This window comes from Schistocerca piceifrons, chromosome 2 (assembly GCF_021461385.2).
Source record: "Schistocerca piceifrons isolate TAMUIC-IGC-003096 chromosome 2, iqSchPice1.1, whole genome shotgun sequence".
Taxonomy (NCBI): Eukaryota; Metazoa; Arthropoda; class Insecta; order Orthoptera; family Acrididae; genus Schistocerca; species Schistocerca piceifrons.
Genome location: NC_060139.1, coordinates 865,304,916 through 865,317,041, shown reverse-complemented (window position 1 = coordinate 865,317,041; position 12,126 = coordinate 865,304,916). Strand labels below are relative to the sequence as shown.

General features: G+C 44.6%; 1 protein-coding gene across 1 annotated transcript in view; it reads right to left on the bottom strand.

The window, feature by feature from the left end:
• Window positions 1-11,752, bottom strand: part of LOC124775941 (suppressor of lurcher protein 1-like) — a 321,061-nt gene extending 309,309 nt beyond the window's left edge. The window contains exon 1 of the mRNA XM_047250785.1: window positions 11,564-11,752. Coding sequence (XP_047106741.1) covers window positions 11,564-11,752 — 189 coding nt within the window. The remainder of the gene's footprint in view (window positions 1-11,563) is intronic.
• Window positions 11,753-12,126: the final 374 nt, after the last annotated feature.

The following is a 12,126-nucleotide window of genomic DNA, read 5'->3' as shown; positions in this document are numbered from 1 at the left end:
GCTACGGTCGCAGATTCGAATCCTGTCTCGGGCATGGATGTGTGTGTTGTACATAGGTTAGTTAGGTTTAAGTAGTTCTAGGGGACTGATGACCTCAGAAGTTAAGTCTCATAGTGCTCAGAGCCATTTGAACGATTTTTATTTCTGCACAACGACAAATTTGTCGTGTTACTTATCGAATTCCCCAGTGTGTAATAATCAAATTGCTACCCAGTATGGATGGTAACACATGACTCCTTTCATCTGCCTTTCTTGGTATATCTACGAGGTGTGATTGGAAAGTTTTAAGAATGGGCTTGTAATTGTACAATGGTGTTACTTACATGCTACTGTGATGCATCTCCTTCAGAATAGTCTCCTTCTGACTGAACACACCGACTCCAACGGTGTTTACACTTTTGGAAACATTCCCGGAAATTTTTTTCCTGAAGTGTGTTATGGACGCTCTCCGCATTTGCCTGGATGTCTTCAGTCGAGACAAATCGGTTCCCTTTCAGTGGAAAATCTCAGTTTAAGAAACAGGCAGAGGTCCACAGGGGCCAAACCAGGGGAATGTGGCGGTTGTGGAAGCACAAAAATTTTGAATTTGATCAAAAATTCAACGATGGAGAAGGTACGAAGAGCCGGAGCATTGCCACGGTGTAGCACCCAACTCCTGTCTTTCCACAATGCAGGGCTTTTCGTCCGCACCTTTTCGCGCAAACGCTCAAGGACACATTTGTAGTATTCCTGGTTAACTGTCTGTCCTCCAGTGATAAATTCATGACGCACAATAGCGGTAGAATCGAAAAAAAAAATCACCAACATTGTCTTCACCTTCGACCAACTTCACCGTGCTTTTTTCGGACGTGGTTTCTAGAGTCTTCCAATGCGAAGACTGAACTTTGGTTTCAGAATCGTATCAGTATACCTACGATTCGTCACATGTAATTACCCTGTTTAACAAATCTGGTTCATTTTTCGTCCGATTAATCAGTTCTTGGCTGACTTCAAGTCGGTATTGTTTCTAATCACTTGACAACACTTTTGGAATGAATATGGCCGACACTTGATATGTTCAGACCTCCAAAAAGCTGTTTTTGATAGTTCGTAAATCTCAGAAGCTGATTTCCCGGTTTTAAAACAAAATTTCACACAAACTCGTTGCTCCGTTTTTATGTCCATTTTCACGCAGCCAGAATCCGGCAACAACCCTTTAACTGACCCGCACTCAATCAGCTGCCACAACGAACTGAGTGAAGGAAACGCAGCTTTCTGTCACAGGGCATTCAAGGACAAGGCAATGGCCCGCTCCCCACCCTCCGTGTACCTGCCCGCCAAACCAGTAAGCAGTAGCGGATCCATTCTTAAAACTTTCCGATCACACCTCGTGTATTCATATGGAATTGCTGTATCAGTTGTTTTTATACCTGCAAATCACGAAGTCTCGGCAGGAACTGACTTTTACAGCACAGTATCACGATGTATGCTACTATATATTGCGCAATTCATTGAGCAAAAGTAAATATTTTGAAAGTTATCCACCAGTCCTCTTCAATATATTACGCAATCCCTCGTTGCGGCCCTCATATGGTCAATATTACTGCGCAATATTCTGTATTTCGCAATAAATACTGAGCTTGTGAGGGCCCTGTAAGACGAACACCTCTGCAGCTGCCCCAAAGCGCAAATGTTTGAAACTGCAAAGTGGTGCATGAGCGATGACACCGTATATGCAGGAAATTCCTAGCGCAATTCCGCACATGCGAACTAGATGGCAATAACGCACAGGAATAATGGGCTCAACTGTTCGATATCTTTTATAATACCTGCTTCCAAAAACATATGTTTATCTAAATTCGCTTGTATACAGCGTTTTGTGTGGTATCGTCCGGAGGTCGCGGTGCCACAGCAGAGTCGGCAACGCTTATAGATACCACTGACGTTAGCGAGGTTCCAGTGCGAACTACGAAGACGAATCTGAGGCGCTCATAAAGAGCTAGGCATAGAAACATGCTTGGAACGCGCTCTAATGCCTGTTGTTGTTGTTGTGGTCTTCAGTCCTGAAACTGGTTTGATGCAGCTCTCCATGCTACTATATCCTGTGCAAGCTGCTTCATCTCCCAGTACCTACTGCAACCTACATCCTTCTGAATCTGCATCGTGTATTCATCTCTTGGTGTCCCTCTACGATTTTTACACTCCACGCTGCCCTCCAATACTAAATTGGTTATCCCTTGATGCCTCAGAACATGTCCTACCAACCGATCCCTTCTTCTAGTCAAGTTGTGCTACAAACTCCTCTTCTCCCCAATTCTATTCAATACCTCCTCATTAGTTATGTGATCTATACATCTAATCTTCAGCATTCTTCTGTAGCACCACATTTCGAAAGCTTCTATTCTCTTCTTGTCCGAACTATTTATCGTCCATGTTTCACTTCCGTAAATGGCTACACTCCATACAAATACTCTCAGAAACGATTTCTTGACACTTAAATTTATACTCGATGTCAACAAATTTCGCTTCTTCAGAAACGCTTTCCTTGCCATTGCAAGTATATATTTTATATCATCTCTACTTCGACCATCATCAGTTATTTTGCTCCCCAAACAGCAAAACTCCTTAACTATTGTAACTGTCTCATTCCCTACTCTAATTCCCTCAGCATCACCCAAGTTAACTCGATTACATTGCATTATCCTCGTCTTGCTTTTGTTGATGTTCATCTTATATCTTCCTTTCAAGACTCTGTCCATTCCGTTCAACTGCTCCTCCAAGTCCTTTGCTGTCTCTGGCAGAATTACAATGTCATCGGCGAACCTTAAAGTTTTTATTTCTTCTCCATGGATTTTAATACCTACTCCGAATTTTTCTTTTGTTTCCTTTATTGCTTGCTCAATATACAGATTGAATAAAATCGGGGATAGGCTACAACCCTGTCTCACTCCCTTCCCAACCACTGCTTCCCTTTCATGGCCCTCGACTCTTATAACTACCAACTGCTTTTTGTACAAATTGTAAATAGCCTTTCGCTCCCTGTATTTTACCCCTGCCACCTTAAAAAAAAATGGTTCAAAGGGCTCTGAGCACTATGGGACTTAACATCTGTGGTCATCAGTCCCCTAGAACTTAGAACTACTTAAACCTAACTAACCTAAGGACATCACACACATCCATGCCCGAGGCAGGATTCGAACCTGCTACCGTAGCAGTCGCGCGGCTCCGGACTGAGCGTCTAGAACCGCTAGACCACCACGGCCCCTACCACCTTCAGAATTTGAAAGAGAGTTTTCCAGTCAACACTGTCAAAAGATTTCTCTAAGTCTACAAATGCTAGATACGTAGCTTTGCCTTTCCTTAATCTATTTTCTAAGATAAGTCGTAGGGTCAGTATTGCCTCACGTGTTCAGTATTTCTACGGAATCCAAACTGATCTTCCCCGAGGTCGGCTTCTACCAGTTTTTCCATCTGTCTGTAAAGAATTCGCGTTAGTGATTTTGCAGCCGTGACTTATTAAGCTGATATTTCGGTAATTTTCACATGTGTCAACACCTGCTTTCTTTGTGATTGGAATTATTATATTCTTCTTGAAGTCTGAGGGTATTTCGCCTGTCTCATACAATTTGCTCACCGGATGGTAGAGATTTGTCAGTACTGGCTCTCCCAAAGCTGTCAGTAGTTCTAATGGAATGTTGTCTACTCCCGGGGCCTTGTTTCGATTTAGGTCTTTCAGTGCTCTGTCAAACTCTTCACGCAATATCATATCTCCTATTTCATCTTTATCTACATCCTCGTCCATTTCCATAATATTGTCCTCAAGTACCTCGCCCTTGTATGTACTCCTTCCACCTTTCTGCTTTCCCTTCTAATGCCTATAAAAAGAAAATAACCAAGAACTGAAAGCCTGCATTGTGTTATCACATTACGTCAGTATGGGAAATGGGGACGTTTTGGTGAAACGAACCGCCGTTGTTCGACACCAACATCGTGGGCTGTCCTGTTGCAGACAATGCCTTGTGCGATTCCGGTGGGTAGTATTCCAACATAAAGCCTGCCACGACGAGGTTTCCGCGAAACGCGCTTTCCCGAACACACTGGTCATTGGAAATCACAGAGCCGCCGCTGGTCCTCTTTGATGTGGATGTTCTGTTTCCAAGCGTACACTCCCAATTACCCGATCATTAGTGGCTGATGTTACGGGCACTCGTCGCCCACGGAATCCCGCGAGATTGTGTTAATTAGAACGTCTGGCTGAGCTTCAAGGGGACGGGTGTGCACCAGCGAGAAAGCATGCAGTTCTGCGTGTGGTTTGAGCCGGTTCTGCTCCAGAGCTGTGATGACCGAGAGCTCTGCAACGCTTTTCATCTGAGAAACTCGTTTGATGCAACATCATTCTAAAAAGGTAAGCTTGTACCCAAAGCCTTACCGATCGTTCGCAAAATTGTAGTACAAACTTACAAGGGAGCCATCAGACCTATTAATGGTTCAAATGGCTCTGAGCACTATGGGACTTAACTTCTGAGGTCATTAGTCCCCTAGAACTTAGAACTACTTAAACCTAACTAACCTAAGGACATCACACACATCCATGCCCGAGGCAGGATTCGAACCTGCGACCGTAGCGGTCGCGCGGTTCCAGACTGAAGTGACCTATTAATCACGGATTACGCTGTCTTACAAGGAGTCCCTTGAGTGCTATGTCACAAGTTCAGTATTTAGTAAGGCTCATTTGAAAGAGTTATGTTAACAGTCATGACAGGAAAAGCATTAACGGTTAATGACTCACCATGTGCATCATGACAACGACAGAAAATGGTTGTTTCAGAGGTGCAAAAGATCAATTTTCTATAGGATGAATGTATTACCCTTAACAAAATGATTATCGACATTCACGAAAAGTTCAAAACAAACAATTAACTTGTACCATGAAGACCGAATGAAAAATGGTACGCCACAGTGGTTCCAATGGTTCAAATGGCTCTAAGCACTATGGGGCTTAACTTCTGAGGTCATCAGTCCCCTAGAACTCAGAACTACTTAAACCTAACCAACCTAAGGTCGTCACAAACATCCATGCCCGAGACAGGATTCGAACCTGCGACCGTAGCAGCAGCGTGGTTCCGCACTGAAGCGTCTAGAACCGCTCGGTCACAATGCCGGCCATGCCACAGTGGTCACAAAGATTCGCACCATGAAGATCAAAACGTGCAGAAGGTTTAGCTATGTATCCACTCTTAAAGAATTCCTATAGGATCGTATTGGTGTAACGGGGTGATATGAACTGATGGAATGCGATGGCATGCAACCGAGTACGAAACATTTTGCCGTGGTGCTTATCGTGCAACTGGATATCCTTTAAGGCGTAACTGCAGGTACTGGGATAACATCTAGATCTACATCATACTCCGCAAGCGACGTAATGGTGTGTGGCGGAGGGTACTTTCGGTACCACTATCTGATTCCTTCAACCCTGTTCCACTCGCGAATAGAGCGTGGGAGTAATGATTGTCGGTAAGCCTCTGTAATGGCTCTAATTTCTCGAATTTCCTCCTCGTGGTCAATACGCGAGATGTATGTGGGGGGAAGTAATATGTTGTCCGACTCCTCCCAAAAAGTGCTGTCCCGAAATTTTAATAGTAAATCTCTCCGTGATGTACAACGCCTCTCTTGTAACGTCCACCAGTGGAGTTTGTTTAGCATCTCCGTAACGCTCTCTGGCCAGCTAAATGATCCCGTGACGAAACGCGCCGCTCTTCGTTGGATCTTCTCTATCTCCTCTATCAGTCTTACCTGTTAAATAACCCAGATAGACAAACAACACTCAAGAACCAGGCGAACAAGCGGCTTATAAGCCACTTCTTTCGTGGATGAGTTAGATTTCCTTACGATTCTCCCGATGAATCTGAGTCTGGTGTCTGCTTTTCTCACTATTTGTTTGATGTGGTCATTCCATTGAAGGTTGCTCTGGATCGTTAGGCCTAGATATTTTACAGCAGACGCTGTCTCCATCTGTTTCTCATCAATAGTCTAGCTGTACAATAGTGGATTTTTTTCCTAAGTATGTGCAATATGTTACATTTATTTACGTTCATGGTCAACTGCCAGAGCCTGCACCATTCATGAATTATCTGCAGGTCTTTCTTCATATTTTTACTATCTTCTGGCGTTGCAACTTTGGTACATACAATTGCATCATCTGCGAATAGCCTTAAAGAGCATCCGACGCTCTCTAGTAGATCATTTATATATATTGTAAACAGCACCGGTCCTATCATACATCCCTGTGGTTCTCCGGATATTACTTTCACATCTGTCGATTTAGTTCCGTTAAGAGCGACGTGTTACAGGCATTAAAAAAACATACATCTGGAGGCTGAATCTATCCAGTGGTTCCAGGAGGTATGAACTGCAACGTCACACACTTCTGAAGGATATTTTGATCGATTTTTATACGCAGATCAGGAATCAAGTAAAAATCAGTTAGTATTGACATTAATGATACATTCTCACATGGTAATGGTTGGCTTACTGTAGCCATTGTACGTGGAGGTGCAGGAGTACCTACTGTTCCTGGACTTGAAAGTTGTGTTGATAGAGACATTATTGCCTATCGTACTTACCATATGGCAGAACTTGCAAATAAAGACTTTGGTAAATCAGCTTATATGTCTACTTCAGCATTGTCTTTGTATACTCGTAATAAGAGAAAAATATCTGTAAATGAGTCTGTATTCATTTGGGTTAAAAGTATGGGAGTATGTGAATATGTAAAGTTTGTTGGAGATTGTACTTTGTATTTTCATAAATAAATTCATCTTTATTCAAACTGATCTGTAGCGTCAGCCATTAACCGGACATGGGTACATCTAGAACCGGGGGCTCAAGGATGCAACAGTTTTGTTATATAATCACTCTTATCGCTTGACCTTGTTGACCTCTCGCAGCTGCTGCCGGCTGACAAAATCGTGGCGGCGCGCCAGCGGACGCGCGTACTCTAGAACACTCTTGCTTGCTGTGACGTAAATATTTCCTACTGAACTTGCAAGATCACGCGCACTAGAAAGAATCGTAGGGGGGTGGGGGGGGGGGGGAGCACCTCCAACTTCTCGCAGCATAATAAATGACTTTCCAACCAATTTACCATCCAGATTAACAGTCGGCATAATTGTATGAGAATGCATTACGGCACTGATGGTGGTTGATCTTGATACAACTGTCTTAGGACCTATAATTTCCAAGGTTCCTTTCACATGCCTTTCCTTTTCAAATCCCGATTGGTCGGAAACGAAAACAAATTCCTTATTCAACGATGGGATAACAATGTTTACCTCGTCTACAAATTTTCGGGCCAATTCCACAGTTTTCTGTGGATCGTTCAGCTGATACATTGTGTGAAATATCGCTATCGTACGTCAGGCAATTCTGTGGCAATGTTTCAAGTCATGCAACCGTCACCTGCTTCCCTTGAAAACACTGTGACCTATGTCGCGCACATTTTTATGTGCATAAAGATCACAATGATGCACATCCTGTAATTTGTACCGAGCGCTCTTCAAACGCCCAAACACCAATTTTTGCAACACGTGCGCATTGTCCTCTCTTGAATATACGTAGATTTGTTCATGCACTTCACGGTCATATTGCTGCGGACGTATTAGAAATATGTTGATAATTGTGTTTCTTACTACGATGGGATGATCTATGTACGTAATTACGTTTAGTACCTTCTCCTTAAACACGATTGTGCTTTACTGTGTTTCAATGAAGACGGAATTTGTGGCTCCCTGTCCGACAAGCGTGATGAACTGCATGGCTCTATCCCATTTTCAACATCATTTTCACTTGTTAAGCAGGTACAACCATTGTGGTGTTACCGCCAGACACCACACTTGCTAGGTGGTAGCTTTAAATCGGCCGCGGTCCATTAGTACATGTCGGACCCGCGTGTCGCCACTTTCAGTGATAGCAGACCGAGCGCCACCACACGGCAGGTCTAGAGAGACGTACTAGCACTCGCCCCAGTTGTACGGACGACGTAGCTAGCGATGCACACTGACGAAGCCTCGCTCATTTGCAGAGCTGATAGTTAGAATAGCCTTCAGCTAAGTCAATGGCTACGACCTAGCAAGGCGCCATTAGCAGTATATAGTCTGAAACTATAGAGTCTCACTTGTATCGTCAATAGCGATGTACCAAGAATGGATTAAAGTTAAGTATTCCAGCAGCTACGTACTTTTCTTTATAGCATTCATTACGTATACTGTTTCAGACCTATCTCTAGCCTGCGTGAGTTAACGCGTGCCTTTCGGCTACTTCCGAGTGGCGTGGTTGTCTTGTTACGCCACAACAACCATCATTGTACTCGTCACGCGCACTGGCCGTACAATCGAGCATACACAACACTACACATTCCATTGACTTATTTTGCAGAAACGCTAATATTTTATCTGCCACTTCTTTCTTTTGTTTATCGTTGCAACTGCTCTACTAGCACAGTAGCACTGTCATGAGTTTAGTCTTGGAGTAAGAGTTCAACTACGCTCCGCAACCTCATGCTGTGCCTACCACTGAATGGAGATAATACGTGCGGCGCCGAATGCCGTAAACATCACTGACCTTTTCCGACCTCGCACTCAGTATGCGCGTCCGGGATAACGATCCGCTGGCACTGTGAAAATTTTCTAAGTCCAAGCTACCGCATATACTATATAAGCGACCGAGATCCGCGCAGAGGCTCATTCGCGCTGCTCTCAAGGGGTTCTTTGTTAGGTATTTTGTAGAGGAAAATGTACTGAGTAGCTGGCTCGCGGCTCTTCGTGCGATGGTCTCCACTTGCCGAGAAAACCGTCGTTAATAATAGCACACCGGCTAAGCTACCGGTACCAATTCAGCTCCTACCCCTCTACTTTTTGGCAGTTTCACCATAATGAATACCATCAAACAGTATATGCCACGCATCGGTGACTACTAAATCTTGTCTGAGAAGTATTGCGACGCCACTGCCCGTATTCGAAGCATGTGATATGCATATCGTGTATCCAGAGATGCCGAGGGAGCGAAGGACGTATACCTTTTGCAATAAAACTACGTCGGTGCCGGCCGGATAAATTGTGTTTCGTAACAATGACAGCTTCATACACGACAGGATGGTACTGATGTTGATAGTCACGGTTCGATGTGATGTCGTTCCCCCTGTAAGTCAGTTGCAGTCATCAGTCTAAGCAGCGGTGACGGGATTTGTCACCCCAAGCCACCCTCTCGTCTCTATCATCGCACTGTCTGCAGGAGATGAGGAAGAGTGTAACTTCCTGTCTTCGACAAGAGCAATGCATGCCGAAGAATCGTCTTCCTAGTCGTCCGTCCACAAGTCACTGGAAAGAGGCTGCCGTTGTGTTACAGCTGCTACCAAAGAGGCCCTTGTTGTGTTTCCTCTCGGCTGCGATGGTGTTCTATCGCCCCCCTCCAAATCAGAACAGATGTCCAGGAGAAGAAGAGTCCATCGTTTTAGTTTCTAAAGGAGGATCAATGTTGATGGACGCCTCCGTAGCAGGTGCGTCAACGACACGGTCGAAATCAGTCCTTCCGTGTGTCTATCCGCAGCGTCGTCGAGCAGATGCGCTAAACTATAGGCCTATATCTCTGACATCAATCTGTTGTAGAATTTTAGAACATGTTTTTTGCTCGCGTATCATGTCATATCTGGAAACCCAGAATCTACTCTGTAGGAATCAACATGGATTCCGAAAACAGCGATCGTGTGAGACATAACTCGCTTTATTTGCTCATGACAACCAGAAAATATTAGATACAGACTCCAAGGTAGATGCCATTTTCCTTGATTTCCGCAAGGCGTTCGATACAGTTCTGCACTGTCGCCTGATAAACAAAGTAAGAGCCTACGGAATATCAGATTGAAGAGTTTTTAGTAAACAGAACACAGCATGTTGTTCTCAATGGAGAGACGTCTACAGACGTTAAAGTAACCTCTGGCGTGCCACAGGGGAGTGTTATGGGACCATTGCTTTTGACAATATATATAAATGACCTAGTAGATAGTGTCGGAAGTTCCATGCGGCTTTTGCGGATGATGCTGTAGTATACAGAGAAGTTGCAGCATTAGAAAATTGCAGCGAAATGCAGAAAGATCTGCAGCGGATAGGCACTTGGTGCAGGGAGTGGCAACTGACCCTTAACATAGACAAATGTAATGTATTGCGAATACATAGAAAGAAGGATCCTTTATTGTATGATTATATGATAGCGGAACAAACACTGGTAGCAGCTACTTCTGGAAATATGTGGGAGTATGCGTGCGGAACGATTTGAAGTATAATGATAATATAAAATTAATTGTTGGTAAAGCGGGTGCCAGGTTGAGATTCATTGGGAGAGTCCTTAGAAAATGTAGTCCATCAACAAAAGAGGTCGCTTACAAAACACTCGTTCGACCTATACTTGAGTATTGCTCATCAGTGTGGGATCCGTACCAGGTTACAGGTTCATTTGGTAAGCGTGATAGCGTTACGGAGATGTTTAGCAAACTCAAGTGGCAGACTCTGCAAGAGAGGCACTCTGCATCGTGATGTAGCTTGCTGTCCAGGTTTCGAGAGGGTGCGTTTCTGGATGAGGTATCGAATATATTGCTTCCCCCTACTTATATCTCCCAAGGAGATCACGAATGTAAAATTAGAGATTCGAGCGCGCACGGAGGCTTTCCGGCAGTCGTTCTTCCCGCGAGCCACACACGACTGGAACAGGAAAGGGAGGTAATGACAGTGGCACGTAAAGCAAAAACCGCATGGAACTTCCGACACTATCTACTAGGTCATTTATATATATTGTCAAAAGCAATGGTCCCATAACACTCCCCTGTGGCACGCCAGAGGTTACTTTAACGTCTGTAGACGTCTCTCCATTGAGAACAACATGCTGTGTTCTGTTTACTAAAAACTCTTCAATCTGATATTCCGTAGGCTCTTACTTTGTTTATCAGGCGACAGTGCAGAACTGTATCGAACGCCTTGCGGAAATCAAGGAAAATGGCATCTACCTTGGAGTCTGTATCTAATATTTTCTGGGTATCATGAGCAAATAAAGCGAGTTATGTCTCACACGATCGCTGTTTTCGGCATCCATGTTGATTCCTACAGAGTAGATTCTGGGTTTCCAGATATGACATGATACACGAGCAAAAAACATGTTCTAAAATTCTACAACAGATTGATGTCAGAGATATAGGCCTATAGTTTAGCGCATCTGCTCGACGACGCTGCGGATAGACACACGGAAGGACTGATTTCGACCGTGTCGTGGACGCACCTGCTACGGAGGCGTCCATCAACATTGATCCTCCTTTAGAAACTAAAACGATGGACTCTTCTTCTCCTGGACATCTGTTCTGATTTGGAGGGGGGCCCTCCGCCACACACCGTTGGGTGGCTTGCGGAGTATAAATGTAGATGTAGATGTAGACAGTCGTCATACGGAGTCCGCCAGCGTTTCTTGTGCTTGGAGGCCGAGCGCTGCTTCCGGACGTGCGTCCCCCTATCAGATTATGAGTGTAGATCCGACTTTTCCGCACCTTCCGAGAGGAAAGCTTGGCTTGACACGACTCGTTGATCCACTTGCTGTGTAGTGGCAGCTGCTGTTCGGGATTATCTGGCGACTCCCTCTGCAGCGAGCGGGTGGTATGAGCCACATCAATAACGTGTCCATCTGTCTGCGGTGGTGAACCATTTCGATCCAAACCATCAGACGTCGTACGTGCCATCACATGTGCATAAGTAATTGGCAAGATCGAAGGAGGGAAACGTTGTACCTCTTCGCCTGATGGAATCTGGGTGATCCGTTGTTGCCAACAATCGAGCGAACAAGAACTTCCAGTCCACATCCTGAGCATATGCGCGGCTGTCCATCGTACACGATATCTGCGCGACAACCGGCAATGTTTAAGTGTGAAGGAACGTGCTTCTTGAGTTCGATTTTGACCTTCCTTACTCAGTTGAGTACGGGATGTGTTCTAAAAGGCCTGCCACTGCAGAATACTGCGGAGAAGCCACGTGGCTAATAACAGTCCCGTATGGCTTAAAAGTGGAGATGACGGAATCGGTGAGTATCTCAAAAGGTAACTCGCAAACCAGGAGG